General features: G+C 28.0%; 1 protein-coding gene across 2 annotated transcripts in view; it reads left to right on the plus strand.

Annotated features, from left to right (window-relative positions):
- LOC101241409 (cation-independent mannose-6-phosphate receptor) overlaps positions 1-19,897 on the plus strand; it is a 59,994-nt gene that overhangs the window by 21,774 nt on the left and 18,323 nt on the right. For both annotated transcript variants that reach the window (XM_065815455.1, XM_065815456.1), the window contains exons 5-6: positions 5,115-5,361; positions 14,096-14,731. In XM_065815455.1, the coding sequence (XP_065671527.1) occupies positions 5,115-5,361; positions 14,096-14,731 (883 nt within the window). The remainder of the gene's footprint in view (positions 1-5,114; positions 5,362-14,095; positions 14,732-19,897) is intronic.

The raw sequence follows: 19,897 nt of genomic DNA on the forward strand, positions 1-19,897 counted from the left end.
CATCAGCATTACAACCATGTCCCACCACGTCCCTGGAAGTACCGCGCTCAACTTAGTTTCTCTGCGCAGTGGCCTTGCTCGGCAAGGTTCGTGTTTTGGAGTTAAAGAGTTGAGAGAGGGTTGCACCACGAATAACAACTAAAAAAATAATTAATACAAAAAAATGAGTAGCCTCCTCGACTGTAGTGGCCCCCTCGGGCCTTGGGGAGGTGAATAATCTAAAAGAAAAAAAAGAAAAAAGAAGAGAGATCAGATTAAAAATCTGCTGCTTGTTCTAAGCAATTAAAAAGTGAAGATTTTTGTCAAGACAAAAGTCAGCAAGTTGAGTTGTTAGCATATAGAGCCACTTTAGATGTAAAATTTTCATGAAGATCGATATTGTAAATTAGAAACAATACAGAAGCAAAATTAGAACCTTATGATACCCTTAAAGTTACATAAAATAAAGAAGAGTGTAGGCCTTCAAGAATAACTTTAATGCTGCAGTTAGAAAGAAATAATTTAATAATCTCAAAACCTTGTTGAAAACTGACCAAAAGCCCCTAGAACCTAACATCTGATATAAGATACAAGATTTAGTAAACTGAAAATAACAGAGCTTAACATTAGACAAGACCTTTTTATATTGGCTTCTTGGAATAATACAAAGACATTTGTTCTTAAGATAGATGTTCTTGTAAAAAAGATGAAAAAAATAATTAATTTTAATAAAGCAACTGCTCAAGATAGTGAAAAATGTGGAGTAGAATAGGCTTGACTTAAGGAGTAGAGTAGGCTTGACTTAAAATTGAAGAATAGGAATAAAAGCTTCCAAACTTTTAGTCAAGAAGGATTAAAAGCTTCTGAGATGCGCTTTATACATACATATTATGGATATAAACATATGTTTCCTATTTATTTAGATGCTGGCATACAATATCCTTTCATTTTTATATAAACTTTATATAAATTTTGACAAAAACTACACCATATAAATACTAATATTTATATGATCTAGTATTTGCTGAAAGAGAAGATGATCAGATAATGATGATGATGGTGATGATGATGATTATGATGATGGTAATGATGTTATGATGATCATGTTGATCATAATGGTATTTATATATGCATATATATACAAAATATAACATGAATTTTGAATTTAAAAAAATATACTTTAGGATGTATAAATGTTTATGCAGCCCCGGTCACAAACCCAGCCATGGCCCCAGCTATATTTTATCGGCCCTGGCCCTGGTCAAATATCAACCTCGATCGCTGACAGTGCCATGTTGCACATGAATAGTGTCCCTGTTTGTACTTTTGGTGTGCATTGTTGAGGCCACATTTGGAGCCCTTTGTTTTGGTTTAGGGTTTATTAGTAGTAATGAGGCAATTGCTTGGACTCTTAGATAGTGTACTGATTACTATCTGTGTTTGAGTCAATTTCTCTATCCAATTTATAAAATGACTGAAGTATCAAAAACTATGAAAAACAAAAAACCATCGTCATCAATAAGTATGCGGTAGTGGTGTAGTGGTAAAGCCCTCGCTTCATAAGCGAGAGGTTCCGAGTTCGATCCCCACCACGTCCCTGGTAGTACCACGCTCAACTTGTTTCTCTGCGCAGCGGCCTTGTTCGTCAAGGTTCGTGTTTCAGAGTTATAGAGTTGAGAGAGGGTTATAACCACTATTAAGTAGCCTCCTCATCTGTAGTGGCTTTATCGGCCTTGAGGAGATGAATAACAAAAAAAACAAAAAAAAGTTCTCTAAATCTATCATTCACTAGTATTTGTGGTCTTCGAAGATCATGAATATTAGTGAATGAAAACTCTTCTGTTTAGTCATATCTCTTGCAAAGTTCAACGGACCTGCTTGCTTTTTGTGAGACTAATTTGAGTTCAGTTATCTTATCTTGTGATCTAAGTATTGATGGTAATCTTCCTTTAATTTGTAAAGACTCCAATTGTCGCACGCTTTGCTTGGACATTTACATTCATAAGAATTCACCTATTTGTCAGTAAACTAGGTTTGAATCTACAGACTATCTTTTATGTGTTTTTGTTTAGCACAGCTTCACTTTATCACCTTTCTCTTTGTTATTTATTGCTCTCCTTCATCTCAAGACTGCATTCTTTTCTATGTTATTTCTGATCAAATTGACTAACCTCTTTCTCTTTATCCTTCACCCAATATTGCTGTTGTTGGTGACTTTGATCCTCATCACACTGAATGACTAGGTTCCAGTGTCAGTGACTCTACAGGTGTTAAGGCCATCAGCTTTTGCCTTTCTCAATCTCTAATACAAATAATTAACTTTCCAACTCGCTCTTCAGACAATTCGAATCATTTAAATTCTCCACTTAACTTACGTCTTGCTTCTGATCCTAGTCAGTGCCACATTTATTCTTAGATACTTTTGATCACAGTCGAAAACTCATTTTTCTTAATCATCAGAATCATCTTATCATTAAAGCTGACTGGTACTCTTTCTGTGATTTTCAATGACCCTTGGGTAGAAATCTCTCATCTTCCTGCTAAGAAATGTGCTTCTTATGTAACTTCTTGGATTCAGGCTAACATGGAATCTTTTATTCCCTCTCAACCAAGTCAAGCCTCCGTCTTCTCCATGATTTTTCTCTCATCGTGCTGCTGCAATTTCCAATCGTAACCATTACTTCAATATCTATCGCCAAAACAATTCTCCAGAAAAGACATCTGCTTACTACTTCTAGAAACCATTGTAAAATGGTTATGTCTAATGCTAAAGCCTGCTATTCTCAGGTCACAAATTCTTGTATTTTATCTATTAAATTAGGCTCTAGAGATTTCTGGAGAATCTTCAACAGGGTCTATAATAAGCGCAAATCTATCATTCCTCCTCTCGTGTATGGTTAAGATTTTGTTACCTCACCTAAAGACTAAGCTGAATTGTTTGTTAAGGACCTTTCATCAATCTTATCTCTTGTATGAACTAATCACATCCTACCTAATGTAGCTGACAAACAGGTTGATCCATTGCTTGACATTCGTATCACTCCAGCTTGTGTATCTAAAGTGATTCCTGCTTAGACTCTTATATAGCTTGTGGTCCGGGCAACATACCTGTTATGGTCTTGCAGAAGTATTCTCTAGAGCTGTCGTCTATACTTTCAAAATTACTTAACTAGTGCTTATCAGTGTCTTGTTTTCCAGCCTGCTGGAAAGTGGCATCTGTTACCCCTATTTTCAAAAACTCTGGAGAGCAATCTAACATGTCTAACTACCAACCCATTAGTCTTCTTTCTATCATAAGCAAGGTCTTTAAGTCTTTAATTAAGAAACACTTAATCTCTTATCTTAAATCTAATAACTTACTCTCTGATCATCAATATTGATTTGGATCTTCTTAATCTACTGCTGATTTGTTAACGGTAATTTATTTTAAACCATTTTATTGGGCAGATTCCTACTATTCGTAGTATAAAAGTTGTCCTTGATGGACAGCACTCTTCTTCATTTCCTTTAACTTTAGGGTTTCCTCAAGCTTCAATACTTGGCCCCATACTTTTTTTAATTTACAACTTACAATTACAATCTCCAAGAAATTCTTACATCTTGGGTGGGATTGTTCACTGATGATACTATTATTTATTCTTATCTTGATCAGAAGCCAACACTCTCTGATTGCTTGGAGGGGGCATTTGAGCTTGAAAAGGATCTCACTTCTGCTTCAGCATGGGCTCTCAGTGGCTGGTGATCTTTAATTTGGATAAAACTCAATTTTTTTCATTATCACAATAATCTAGATTTTCCTTTATTTATGAATGGTAATGTACTCGATGAGTAATCTACCCTTTATCCTCTATAATTAACTCTTTCTTCCGATCTTTCTTGAAAACTTTCTTGGAATTTGCTCCCCTTATCTTGTTTTCCGGATTCATATAATTTTCAATCTTTTAAATTGTCTGTTAATTGTTATCTTGCTTTATAAACTTCATCTTTTCTTTTTCAATATCTAGTAACTCTAATAGTGGTTGCTTACAGTCTTGTCGGAAGTGAAGATGTTAAAAAAAAAAAAAAAAAAAAGCAACTTCATTTTCCTTCATTTTTTACCAAGTAAGTCTGGTTAAATGTTTAATTGATAGAGCTTATAAAATAAGCAACACTAGTCTCAGTCATAGTCATGATATTAACGATCTTTTTAAAGTTCTCAAATGCAACTTTGAGTTGCATTTGAGAACTTTAAAACAAATGCTGTTTTAATAGTTTTAATCATGCTAGTTTTTCAATTTTGGATTCGGCCTGTAACAAGTTTATATTAAAGCTCAAAGAAATGCTTTCTTTGAGCTTTAATATAAACTTGTTACAGGTACATGTATTTTTGTTACTATGTACATGTATTTTTGTTACTATGTACATATATTTTTGTTACTATGTACATGTATTTTTCAATTTTGGCCGAATCCAAAATTGAAAAATACATGTACATAAAGTGGGAAAAATCCACTGTTAATAAAAAAAAGAACCATGTCAAAATGACACTTTCAATCTAGTTTTTTTTATCATTTTTTAAAACACTTGCTACATTTTTTAATTGCACTTTTAATGCTTTTTTAATTATAAAGTCTCTATTAGTTCAACTTAATTTTTTTTAATTTGATTTAAGCATTTAATATATTTTAGCTGAGGATGGCTATGATATATTTGAAATATGTGTTTTATAAAATAAATGATTTTAGCAAAAATTAAAAAATCATCTTGAAAATAACTTTGTGAAACTTTTAAAATTTTACTTAAAGCAATCCATTATATTTTAATTTTATCACAAAAAATTAAATTGTAATTGTAATTTTGATATATATATATATATATATATATATATATATATATATCTATCTGTGTGTGTGTGTGTGTGTGTGTGTGTGTGTGTGTGTGTGTGTGTGTGTGTGTGTGTGTGTGTGTGTGTGTGTATATATATATATATATATATATATATGTATATATAAATATTATAGTGTGTGTGTGTATATATATATATATATATATATATATATATATATATATATATATATATATATATATATATATATGTATATATAAATATTATATACAAAATTTTACTGTCTAAATTCTAAAATTTTTTTTTTAAGAGTATCTCTTATGGCCCTGAGTTTACAAAAGAAATATATGAAAAATGTTCTTTCAAAATTCGTTGGTACACTGAGTTTGCCTGCTCTTTAAAGTATCAGATTGTTAAGAATAGCTGTGTTTTAAAAACTCGTGAATTTACATTTGATTTATCACCTTTGAATAAAAGTCCATGGATAATTGAGCAAAAAGGGAAAGATAACTACACCATTAGTTTGAGTGTTTGTCAACCAAAAGTGCAATGCAATGGTAATTTTATAAAATATTTTGTAATTATTGTTAATACAAGAATTACTACAAACAGTAGCAAAAAAAAAAAAATTGTTAAATGGAGCTAAATTATGTTTTAGCTAGGGTAACAAGAGTTAATAGCTTGCTTGAGCAGCAGTTATAAGAGCATTTGTTGAATAGAGAAAGAGATGTAACCTTAAGCAATTTTACCTTTTGAATTTGAGCAACTGCATTTGCAAAGTGTTTTTGGACATTTTCTAAAAGAGAAAGACATCATAATAAAAAGCAAGCATGATAAAGGCAATCTTAGCAGGTGCTAACTTTATAATAGATTGAATGTTAATGAATTAAAGACAAATAAGATTATTAAAAGATAATGAAAAATAAAAAGAAGAACACGGTAAGAGTTTCCCCGTTCATCAAGATAGGAATATCAACTTATTGTAATAATTATGAGCAGAAGCTGAACCTTGTTCTTCTTTGGTTCATTACTTTTTGTCAAGACTAAAGTATGATTTCAATTGTTAGAAAGAACTTGAATCAAGCAAAGATAATACTTGACACTTTAAGCTATGTAAAATGCAGTTACTTTATTTCTGCTTATCAACCTGGAGTTGTAACAAAAGTTTCTTATGTGACAATCCACATCAAAACACTAACAGTGACACCGTTAAGGTAAGAAAGATGTTGGTGATATTTTGATATTTTACAACTATTAATGGAATCAGTTTTATTATGAGCTACCACAGAGTTTGTAGAAAACACAAGTTGGCTTCAGAAAGTTTTTGAGTTTTTCCCTTGCTACCTTTACCATGCATCCTCAAAAGATTACAGAAACAGTTGATAGCCACTACTAGTGAGTAGAATCGAGGAGATTGTGCATTCATTATCCAATATAATACAATACAGATATAATACAGATTAACAAGATTTAGATATTTTTGCTTACCCCAATATGCTTTCCCTAGGAAGCTTTCAATTAGACAGTAGCTGAGTCTGATTTGCATCAGACCAAAATGAGTATTTTTATTCAGACACTGTCTAGTCTTTGTTCAACCCAGAGCAGTTTGAGTCCCAAAGCAGGGAAGTATTTCAAGTCAGAATTAACTTTTCCTAGTGTTTGCTTAGCTTGGCAGCTTGAGTAGCTTGCTAAAGCAGGTCTAACTACATGCATTTAAAAAAAACTGAATTTCATTTAGGCTAAAGTTTATCAGCCACTGCTGAAACAGTCACAGAGAAGCTGATTTTGACCATGTTCAAAATCAGCTGCCTGTTCTAAGTAATTACAAATTTGTCTAAAGAATGACAAATACTTTAGAGATAAGATTATCAGGAAAATTGTTAATATAAACAAGAAACAACACAGGACCAAAGATGATTCTGCGTTGGTACCTTGTGCTACCCCAAATGTTCTGAAAGATAATAGAAGAGTTATGATATAATCAAAGTTTGTTAAAAATTTAAAGAGTTAATGAAGAATGAAAAAATAGCAATTGCACAAGCAGAAGAAAACCATTGGTATATTGAGGCTTTACTTGAAATTGACAAGAAGAAATAAGAATTTATATGCCTAAATACAGGAGATTATAAAGGAGGCGAAATAATTGACAGAGAGAAAAATGAAATAAGCCGAAAAGACCACCACAAGACAATCACAAAAAGAATTCTATTCAAATTCAACCTCTCTTATTCCATTATATAGACTCTAACCCTGAAACATTTTTAAAGTTCATGACAAGAAGTGATCAATGTAAAGTCTTCATTTATAATACAGGTAATTGATGAGATTGTCTTCTTTGAACTGGGACAGCAGTCCTAATAAGCAGTTTAAGTTATTTGAAAATTTCCTCACAGAATCCTATCAAATTTTTGACATCTCTACTAAAAAGTTTGGAAAGGATATCCTGATATAGCAAAAACTAATAATGCCAAGCTGGAAAATATAAGTAAGTTCATTAAATAAAACTAATTTAAGTAATGCGATTTTTTTCCAGGTTTTAAAGTGACTCAATCAATGGCATTTTATTTCCTATTTACAAGGGTATACATTAAACTCTTTACCTAATTTGGTCATCTTCCAAAAACATCAAGAACAAATATAACTTAAATATAAACAGATTTAAATATTTTATAGGTTCTAAGAAAACTAGAAGTTAAAGAGGTAGGATTACATAAAAATAAGGTTTAATGGAGACTACATTAGGTGAGTATTGGAAAGAAATAAGAGCAAGAACAAGCTAGATAAGTTGAAAGATAAAATATTAGAGACACAAAATTAGAGAAAATTTATGAAGTTTTTTTGTCACATGACTATATGGCTGCTCCTATTGGTAAGAAAACAAAAAAATACAAGAGGGGATCTTTATGTCAAGCTAAAGAAGATGTGACCTGAAATCTGTGAGAAAGTTAATGAAGAGAAAAATTTATGTAAATTAGAATTTTGTCAAAGCAAAGGTTGGCAAAGGGATGATCTAAAGATTGGTTCTGTTCTTCACATTGAGAGGAAGCAAAGAAGTTTTTGACAAATGCAACTAGTGTTAAGGAATTTTCAAGGAATGTGTATGGAATTTTTTTATTAGCTAGCCCTTTTCTTCCTTGGAGCTAAAATCAACTTAGTGCCTGCCAAGAGGCATACTCTTTACAATAATTTGAAAGCTATCCAAATATGGTATGCTCGAGAGAGGTCAATAAGAAGATTGGAAATGCTTTGCTTCTGAGCATGGAATGCCATATCTGGTACTTAACTCCTCAACTCTATGTGTTATCCTTTACATTTTTTTTTTGTTAATCTTTTTGTTATTCCGAATAAAAAGTTGAAACAAAGCTACAAATGCTGCATGCTGATGCAGCATTTGATAAAATGATGGAGTTTGAAAAACCAATAAGAAAAAACAGTGGCGTGTAAATTTTAACACCAACCAAATTCAGTTATTTACTGCAAACAACTATTGCAGTTCTGTCGTTTCTATATTAATGAATGGCAACCCTCTCACTGAGTCCTCTTCTTTACGTCTTCTTGGATTATTGTTTACTACTGGCTTTTCGTGGAAACCATATATAAAATTGATTGCTAAATAAGCATCTGCTTAGGTTGCTTCTCTTTATCTTGCTTGTCATTTTTTCTTTTGATTTTTTTTCCTGATTCTGTTCTCTACCTCTACAAATCGCTTATTTGTCCCTATATGGAATACTGTTGTCATATTTTGGGCTTGGATTTTTCTAATGATGTTCTTTCTCTTCTAGACAAGGTCTAAAAACGCATTGTAAACATAGTTAGACCCGCTCTATATGCTAAGCTATCTGCTAAGCCTCTTTCCTATTGTCATAAAGTTGCATCTCTTTCTCTTTTCTACAAGTGCTCTCATGGTCGCTGCTCAAAGACGCTATCATCTCTAGTTCTATCAACTAAAACTCATTTAGCTTGACTTGTCATTCAGTAAAGTCTCTTTGTTTACTGTATCTGTCCCTGCATGCTCTAAAAACTTTTATTCGTTTGGTATTTTTCCCAGCACTTTGGCCCTTTGGAACTCTCTCCCATCTTTGGAACTCTCTCCCATGTTTTTCTGACTCATATGACCTTCAACTTTTCAAGTCTTTTGTCAACCGTTTCCTTTATATATAACTCTATTCTTTTTTTTCTAGTAACTCCCAACTTAATAATGCTTGCTTGCAGCTTTGTTGGGAGTGAATTGAATAAAAAAAGAAAAAGAAAAAAAAAAAGAATTCCAGCATCATAAGTCATTGTAGAAATCGGATGAACCAAGAGCTACCTGAGTTGGTTTTTGAGATTTTCTTTTCTCATTTAGCAATGAAAATGAATGGCTCAATAATAGTCTCAAAACTAGTCTTAACCACCATCAGTTACTATAGTTTATTTTATGGATCAAACATATCTGTTCTTACAATGCTGCAGAATAGAATATTAAGCTCATTCAAAATTTTATTGCACTTACTAAAGACAAAGATCATCTTCAAAACGTCCTTTTTGTTGTGAAAAATTTTAGAAAAAGTTTGACTTAAGCCAAAGAAAATCTGAATAGAAAATACTCAGTCCAATTTTCTTAGCTAAAAAGTATTACCAAAAAGAAGCTTAGAAATCTTTGATTTCCCAACATCTATTAGTTTTTATGCAATTGTATTTTGCTTGTATTTTCAGATTGATAAATGTGAACTAACAATCTTAAGTTAAATTTTTAAGTTGTTTTTATACACATCTAATTGTTTCTTATTTGAAAATGAATGTCTAAAATGAGTCAGCTTAATATTGAAATCGTAAAACTCTATCACATTCATAATGAAACCATAAAATTAATCTATTACTTATTATTTTTGCTTGAAATTGGTTCGCTCGCAAAATTATTCTTTTTATACACTTTTCATCATTTTTGTCTTTTCAATCTTTACATTTAGATTATTACATTTAGATTATTAAATGACATATTTGTTAAATATTATTTGTTATATATTATTTGTTACTATATTTGTTATATATTATTTGTTACTATATTATTTGTTACTATACATTATTTGTTACCAGATTATTTGTTACTATACATTATTTGTTACTATACATTATTTGTTACTATATATTCAGTAAAATTTGTAAATAATACTTTTTGTTAAAAAAAGGGTTGAACAAAACAAGAAAATCTAAAAAATTGCAAAAAGTAGTAAAAAAACTTTATAAAAAATGTAAATACTTTTCTTTATGTATTTATCACAAGGCACCAGAAATTGAATAACGACTTTCTAAAAGAAGAAGAAAGATAAAGAACAAAAATAATGGTGGTTAGGTGTGATAAGGTGCTTAGTAAAAGTATGTAAAAGTCGGAGGATTCTAACCACATTGTTTGTTTTACAACAAATAAGGGAATTAATAGTAATTGCATGGTCAGGGTGATGAAGTCTTTATGAGTCAAAGAATCAACACTAAGATTCAAAGATAAATTTTAGTCTCACAATATTACATGGTAATATAATTACATGGCCAGAGCTATTGGACCAGTAATTACATGGCCAGGGCTATCGGACCAGTAATTACATAGCCAGGGCTATCGGACCAGTAATTACATGGCCGGGGCTATCAGTGTGAATCAAAGAATAATGACCATTAGCACTAAGGTTCATACAACAAATGTCTCACAAAATGCTGATCACAAAAGGTGAATTTTGGAAAAGCTAAAATTCAACAGAGTAAAAATTAAAATGTTTGTAAAGAATAGATTTAAAAATCTTGTTGATGTTTTTTTTGTTTAATTTTTTCAGATGTTCTAATTAATAGAGAACTTGACTCAGATATATTGATAGTATAATCCAAAAAATTTGTATATGTTTTGTCTATTATTTTCATAATAATAAAACTGGCATCTCAATTTGCTCTCATTTAATCCTAACCTATATTAATGTTTTGTAAACAAAAAATGGTATACATTAGTAATGTTAACAAAAAGTTAAATTTTTTCAGGTATTTTAATAAACTCAGATACGACATATACGACACTTAAAGATTCTTTTGCAAAACAGGTGTTTTCTTGCATACCTTGCCTGACCTTGCATATTACTTTTTGTTTTGACTTTTTGACCATGGCATGTTATCATTTTATATAAAATATCAATGACGTATGATATGAACCACACATAATAGTTAAAAAATGGTGCTCAGTTGCAATTATTTTTAGATTTGTTGTGTAATTGTTTTACTATTTTTGTTTTTATTTTTAGGGTCCTTGTTATTTTCAGCAACAAAATTTGATATAAGCCAAGAAACAAAACAGATTATATATCCTAAAAATTTACCAAAAATAAAAAGTCCACAATTTTTTGTAAAACTTATTTTTCAATATCTTCAATAATAGACATTTTTAAACTCTGTTTTTAAAAATGTTACGAACAATATGTAATTGGAGTTAGCGAAAAATTAAAAATTATTTGAAAGGTGTTAAATACACAATAAATCAGTTATCTTTCATTCTGGAGAAGGATTTATTTGATCAGTTAAATGGAAAAACAATTTAATTGCGAATTTTGAGAGTATTGAAGTTTATGACATTATTGCTAAAGAAAGAATCACACATATACCAAGAGATCAAACAAGTGCACGTGATGAGTTATTCCATTGTAATTTATCTTGGAAAGATAACTCTTGTTTTTTTTTTTTGTGTCAAGGGGAAATTTAATTAAAGTTTGTATTATTAAAAGAAAGACCAGCTAATGATGCAGGAGGTCAAAAGGTCCATGTACCTTGACATTTTGTAGAAATTGCATATATCTTTGAAATAGACTATTTTGCTTCTAGAATTGCTCCATTTGGTAAAGAAATGACTGTATTGCTTTTCTTAAAACAACTTCGTGACGTTTTATTGCTATTTTTTACAGTAGATTAATAACATAAAACGTGTTTAAAATAAAACAAATTAAATAAAATTGTTCTAATTTAATTAAATATAATGGAATTGTATGAAAAAGAATGAAAGAATATCATTTTCAGTTTTTGTGGTAGTTGGTTGATCTGATTGATTTTAAGAGATTTAGATAATTGCAGTTTTTTTAAAATACCTTTACATTATAAATTCCATTTAACATTGTTAAAAAGTGAAAAATAGGCTTTAAAAATTTCATTTATGTTAATGACTTTACATTAAAAACTTTATAAGTTATATATTTTAACATTGATGAGAAATTTTTCTCACATTTTTAAAAAAACATTTTTAAAAACAGAATGTAAAAATTTCTATTTTTGAAGATATTGGCAAATAAGTTTTACAAGAGGTTGCAGACTTTTATTTTTGATAAATTTTTAAGATATATAACTGTTTTGTTCCTTGATCAATTTCATTGCTAAAAATAACAAGCACTCTATAAATAAGAAAACAAAAACAGTAAAATAATTATGCACCAAATCTATGAACAATTGGATTTAAGCACCATTTTTTAACATTGGATGTAGTTTATTGATTTTTTGACATGTCATTGATTTTTTACATAAAATGGCACGCTATATACTCCAAACTAGCTTATTTATTTCTTGTAAAGCTTGCTACAACAAAATTATTTTAAAATTTTTTATAATTGTGTTTGTATTTGAATGTTTAGAAAAACATTAACGGATGAGGAAATAAATAAAAGATGAACTTTCAGGTTTATCTTTTATTTATTTTCTTATTCATTATGATTTTTCTTTTTTTAGTTTTGACAAATAAACCTGAAAAAAAAAATCTTAACAAATGTTAATTTTTAGTACATTTTTTAAACTTACAAATTGTCAAAACATAATGTTATATGTGAAGTCAGCAACCTTTTGACACGTCTTACTTGCAAAAGATTGTTGTCAGCAACCTCTGGACACGTGTAAAAGATTGCTCTATGTAGTTACCTCAACCCTGTTAATCAAATCATAGTTGTCACACCAAAAGCGCCAATAGGAACACCTTCCATGCACAGGTTCCATTTGCTTCCACTTAGAGGCTTACATCTAAGCCAGCCTCTAAGATAAAGAAATGTTCTAAGGCTGTTCTACAGAAATTTTTTTGCTTACCTATAAAGTCTTTGCCTTGAATTTTAAAATTTTTTGCTTACTTGTAAAGTCTTTGCCTGATGAATATTTTTATTTGAGTATTTCGTTTACTCAACCAAGAATCCCAAGACAGGGTTTTTTTAAGTTAAGGTTAGCTTTCTCTAGCCTTTGTCTAAAAAATGAAACCTAAAAGGCAGCAAAATATGTCAGGTTTACTTTAACTACAAGTTTGAATAAGTAGGATGATCATAACATCATAATCCTGACTTGAATTTGCTGGATATATTATATATTATTACTGTATTCCAATAAATTGCAACATATTACTGGAACAAATTACAATCAGTGGAAAATATTAGAATAGTTCAATATATTTTTTTTATTATATAATATTTTTTATTAAAATTTTTTTTCTTATCAATGAATGAAATCTTAAAAATGATTTTAGAAAATACTTTTAAGAAATTTTTGTTGTTGTTGTGTTCATTTCTTAAATAAACCTTAAAAAATAATTTTAGAGTTAATGAAACTTGCAAGAAAAAAAGTTGTTAACTAAGTTGTTAACAAAAAACTTCCTCATTTAATGCCATATTGTTTATCGCAAAGGAAATTTTATATAAAATTTTTTTTATCTTTAAAAAAAATCTGACCAATGATTTTTGACTTCAATAAAAATACATATTGCTGTAAATGTTCAAGTTTTCTTTTTTATTAAGAAAAAAAACAATTCTATTTAAGCAAGTTCAATTATAAGTTGTTAAGAAGAGAAAAAATAATTTGTGAGAAGAGAAATTTAAAGTAATATTACTGTTAAGTTATTATTAAATCATTAAGTAACACTTTAAATGTTTCAAAACAAAACTAATAGTTTTAATGTGCTATATAGATCTAGTATAAATAAGCTATAAAAATCATCCATAAATTTATTAAAAACTGCTCTATTAAAATTTAAAAACTTTTAGATTTTACTAGAGCAATTCAGTGAAAAGGATTTAGGAGCAACTCAGTAAAAAATCTAAATGTATTCATAAATTATATTGTTTAAAAAGACTACAGTAAATACATTCATTAATCAAAGTTTACTTAACTCAAAACTTATTTTCTTATGTTTAATTGTGAAATAAATACAGCTTGTCTCAGCACTTAGGAATCCTTTTAAAGCTTGATATAAATAAAAGTTTGATGACTGGCTTAAACAAAGTATCTGTTAAAAGTATAATATATTTGTTTTTTAAATAGGTTTGGTGTCTGTTTGTCAAGATAATGGTATAATTCAAAAAGTGCTTGGAAAAACACAAACTTCACTGCGATATGTTGATAAAAAGTTATATTATATTTTTAAAGATGGAGAAAAATGCAAATCCTGGATAAATAGAACAACATTCATAGTACTTATTTGCGACCTGTCAGCATCAGATCTAGGTGTTGGTAAACCAGTTTTCCAATATGAAGATAATTGCACATATTTTATAGAATGGTATACATTGTTTGCATGTCCAATATCTCGTAATGTTAGTTCTGAGTGTAGAGCTATAAATAAGGATCAAGTTTATGATTTAACACCTCTTAAAAAACCACTTAATATATCTAATGTTGATGGAGACATATTTCAAATAAGTGTGTGTGGATTGCTTAATATATGTGAAGAATCCTCTATTTGCAATCTTAACAAAAATAGATCTTTAGGAAAATTTAGTTCAGATCTTCAAATTCTTTCCAATAACTCTCTTCTATTGAATTATGCAGGTGGTGAAAAATGTAATAATCTCACACATAGTACAAAAATTTTATTTATTTGCAGTCCTGGAAATTTTTTATCCACTCCAAATTTAAGTTCAGTTGATCATTGTCATCATTTGGTTACATGGGAAACAGGTAATAAGTTCATTTGTTCAGTTATAAAAAATTAAATATAGAATTCAAAATATAAGCCGGTAAATTAAGTGATCACGAATTGTGAAATCTGAAAAAATTTCTGGTCTTCAAATTCTCAGTTAATAAAAAACTGTGAACACTAAATTAGTGAAAGTCCATTTATCATGCCAAAGTTTATAAAAAAGCAAAAAAATTTACAACTGCAAAATTTATTTATAAAAGAAAAAACTTATAAAAAAATAATAATTACTAAAAATCCAAAAAGTAATTTAGTGCAGTTTTAAAATAAACCAATAAAATAATTATGCTAAAGCTATTTGTGGATTTTACGAAAATCAGATTTTTGTTAGGGAGAAACTTTGAAGATCTATTTGTTTAAAAATTTAAATGTTTAAAATAGAAATTAATTCATGATAAAAATTATGATAATAAAAATAATGATAAAAAATTATTTTTGAAAAATTATTATATTATTATTTCTTAATAACTATAAGTGGTTTAAATTTTTTTTAACTCCTCTCTCCTCCTCAGGTTTTTAATTTTATATAAACTTTGGAGAGGTCAAAGCATTAATTGGTGGTTTAGAAGAATATGTTGAATAAGATTTAAATAAAATGTAAAACTAGTTGCAATGTTACAACTCAAGTACAGTTTTAAAACGAAGCCCAGGTCAAGGTATTTACCCTGAGCTTGGCATCCCAATTTTTGAGGCATTTTAACATTTTAGAAATCTGCTACAAAAACATTGAAAAAATCAGAACACCTGTTTACCATTTGTGATAAAGGGTCAAGCACATTTAGGATTAATATTCAGTGATTTTAATGAGGATGTAACAAAATTTATAGCAAACAAGTAATTTTATTTGCTGTTTTTAGGGTGATTTTAATAGATTTTACAGACTAAAAAAAAAGCAATTTCTTTCACACATTAATAAAAAGTAAGCAAAATACGTATAAGTAAGCAAACTTTTTATTCAAATTCTGAACAAATAATTTTTAAAAATTTAAATTTAAAAAACTGCAAAAACTCCAAATAAAATAATCAAAATAAAATCAGGAAAACAAATGTTTGATATATCTTCTAAATAATATATTACAAACTAACTGACCAGACTTTTTAAAAAAATATCTCTGTAAGCAACTTTTAGGAAAAGTAAAAAGTACATACATCGACTATCTTATCGGTTTGCTGCCAGTAGGAGTGCTGCTACATCAACTGAGGGTTTGATTAGAGTCAGAGTCAAGGTCAGGGTCAGGTTTAGGGCTGGGTTTTAAATATGGTTATATTGCTGTAATTAATCGTTTTTGTAAATAGATTGTTTCATAATTTATAAAAAATATATTTTTATAACAAAATATTAAATTTAAATATGTATAAATAAAAATAGACATAAAACAAAAGTATATAAAAAAAAAAAAAATATTAAAAAAATATTAAAAAAAAATTTGATAAAAAATCAATAGTTCCTAAACACTCTGACTATTTTTCTCATTTTTTTTTAACCCAAAACTTTTCTTGCTATAATATAAAATTTAGTTAAAAAATAGACATTTACATTTGAAGATTTTAAATGTTTCCAGTCATTCTTTTTTCAATAGGAACGGAAAAGAACAAGAAAAAAACATGAACGTAGTTCATGTTTTTTTCTTGTTCATGTTCATAACATGAACATGAACAAAAACACTTTGTTTTACTTTTATTTTTGACTCTTTTTATCATTTAAATAAAAATGATCATATTTTAAGTTTCCGCTTTTAAGATCATGTGCAGCAGTATCAAATTTGATTTTTCAATTTTTTTAAATGAAAATATTACAAGTATTATAAGTTTGTGAAAAAAGTTTTTACAAAAAGTCTATATTGATAGCAAAAAGTATTGAAAACCTAATAGTTTAACATCAAAATAAGAAAAGAAAAAAAGTTTTTATTTGATAAAAATAAATTTATATAAATAATAACAATTAATAATCATTGTTTCTGAGATATACAATATCAGTCTCAGGCCTTGTGATGATGTGAAAAATTGAGCTTGTCTGAAGAACTTGTATCATATTGTAACAAAAACTTGTGAGGGAGAAAATATAAGTTGATTTTAAAGAAAAAATTTTTATTAAAATTTTCCTAAGTAAAAAGTCAAAATATGTTTAAACAGTAGAGTCTGCATATTGTTAAAAAAAGAACATCATCAAATTATCGTACTATTACACGCATAAATTGTCACGCATAATTTATGCGTGATGTACTTTAATTTTAATTTATGCAGCATAAGTTCAAATTAAAAATGATCTATTTCTTTTATTTGAAAGCTATATTCAGCATGTTTTTTTGACCAAACAATTTTATGACCATATAAAGAATAACCCTCTCAATTTGAGGGGGCCACAAAATTTACACAGTTATAAAAACTGACCTCTGAATAATTTAAACATAAAATTTGAAATCTGTCAATGATACATAACTATTTTATATTTAAAAAAAAAAAAATAATTCAACTCATTGCCCTCATTTTTAGGGGAGGGGAGGGGAACAAGAAACCCAAAGATTTTAGGGTTTCTTGTTCCCATTCTCCTATCACAGTAATTTTTTTTTCGTAAAGAATCTTCATACATATCAACATAAAAAAGTTTGGAATATTCCTTTTGTTTAAAATTTGGTTATTTCAAACATTAAAAACCTTCCTATGCCATTGTAAGCCTTCCACTTATGCCATTGTAAACCTTCCTATGCCATTGTAAACCTTCCACTTATATATTATACAAGCTTGTCAGACCCGTAAAATACAGGTCTTGGTAAGTCTGTTCCATACTGTTCCTCCCTTTCTATATTTACTACACTTTTACTAAAATAATAAAATGCTATGAAATAATTATTAAAAATTAAAGTATATAAACTTATAAATTTATTTACAATTAGCAAAACATTCTTTTTAAGAAAAAGAAACAAAATATAAAACTTTTTAACAATTAAAAAAAGCATAAGTTGTTAAGAAAACGGAACAAAATATACTTTTTCAAAAAATTTAAATACCAGGAAAACAATACAAATTTTTATTTATAAAAAATAATATTTTTTTTTAAAACTAAACATCATTAAACAAAAAAAATGTCTTAATATATACAATTACTTTATATTTATACATAATAACAAAACAAAATATTAAAAAAAAAAATCTGCATATATACAATTGCTATATATTTATATGTAATAACAAAATAAAATATATACAAATAAGTAAATCTGCATATATACAATTACTATATATTTATACATAATAACAAAACAAAATATATATAAAAAAAAGTAAATCTGTAAATCAGTTAACAACAAAATTACTAATTATAGAAGTTGCGTATTAGTTTCTCACCGCACCCTCTCCTCATATTTTACTATTTACAGGATCCACACTCCCTTTTAAAAAAAATGGGTAGGGGCGCTTAAGCCCTAAATTTGGGCTCACACCTCATGTGCCATATTTGGGTCCCCTATTTGTTAAGGCAATATTCTGTAAAAGCATTACAATATATATCTAAAATGAAAAAAAAAATTTACCCGTTGCTGATTGATTTTTTTTTGTAGAGCATTTTAAAATCAATCATTATCTGAAAGAAAAGACATTTATTGCAAAGACAATCAGCTATTTTACAAAAGAACAAAAACATGATACTTATCGGTGTAAACAAATTTTGTAATTTGACTAGAAAATAAAATTATTCTTACCTTGATTGAGACAAACTAATTCCTTTTTAAACCATCAGCTAATGATTAAGATAGTAAATTTTAAATAATTAAAGTTTACTTTAAAGAAAAAAAGTTTAAGTTAAAACCATTAACAGTAGACTAAGTAAACTTATGATAGTTGGTAAAGCACCAAAATAGAACTAAAGAAGTAAAAAAAAAACTAAATTTAAAATGCTTGTAATACATATTATTTGCAGTTAAACATGAAAAGAACCCAACCATCATGAGATAATAAAGGTAAACAAACAAACAAACAAAAAAAATTATAAAAAAAGAATATAGTAAAATATTTATTTATAGAAAAAATATAATCCTTTTAATTAAAAACATTAATGTTTTCATGAACAGATAAGAAAACATTGATAAAGAAGATACACAGTGAAAAATTGATTTTAAAGTTCCTTTGCGAATTTATTGTAAATACTTATTAAATACCCCAAATTCAATGATTATTATGAAATTATTCGCTATATTTACAAAATCTGAACTGAAAAAAAAATGTTCTTTTGACGTGGAGAATCATAACCACTGTCATATCACCAGAACATGCAAATATTAAAATTTTAATATTTTACATGTTCTGCAGAATAAAATTTTGATGATGTTTAGTGTAGAAACAGAATGTATATCTTTTCAACAAAATTTTTTAAATAAACATAAGTTAATATTAAAAAAGAAAACAGGTAATTTTTTTACAAATTTGTTTATTTACAAACAACATCAAAAAAAAAAAATTAATTAAAATACACATATTAAAAACATTCAACTCCATTTTTTATGTCTAGATGTACCCCCTGCCCTCTTTAACTTTTCCCAATTAACTTTTGGTAAAGGTAATCTCTTTCCCTTTAATGGAATGAGAGAAAATCTTTTCCCCTATTCTTGGCCCCCACCCTAAGTACACTAAAGGATATGGGGCCTTATTATTATCTCAATAGCATACAAATGCTTCATAAGATAAATGTAAAAATAACAAAAGTAACAATTGAAATAGCTGAATGATATTTTAGTTTCATACTTAATTATAAACCTACAAATCATTTATTTTATCACTTATTGTTGCTGGGATTGCTTAAACTTTATTGGGTATAATAAATAAGAAAAACATACTAAAAAAATCAAATTAAATCGAATTGGCAAATTGAAAATTAAAAACAATTCAAAGCAATCAAACTATTAGTAAGGTATCTCATAAAATAAAATAATACAATCATGTTAAAGAAAATATAAATTTTTTTTCTAAATTGTTTTTAAAGATGAAGATAAATGAGAAATTAAAACCTACAATATGTGATAAACTGTGGCACTAAAAATAAAATAAACAAAATATTGTTATTCAATTCAAAACACTACAAAAAAAAAGTTTGTTGATATAGAAAGTAAAAAAAAAAAAGCAAATGTAACTTTTTTAATAAGCAAATTTCAATC

Source organism: Hydra vulgaris, chromosome 13, assembly GCF_038396675.1.
Source record: "Hydra vulgaris chromosome 13, alternate assembly HydraT2T_AEP".
Taxonomy (NCBI): domain Eukaryota; kingdom Metazoa; phylum Cnidaria; class Hydrozoa; order Anthoathecata; family Hydridae; genus Hydra; species Hydra vulgaris.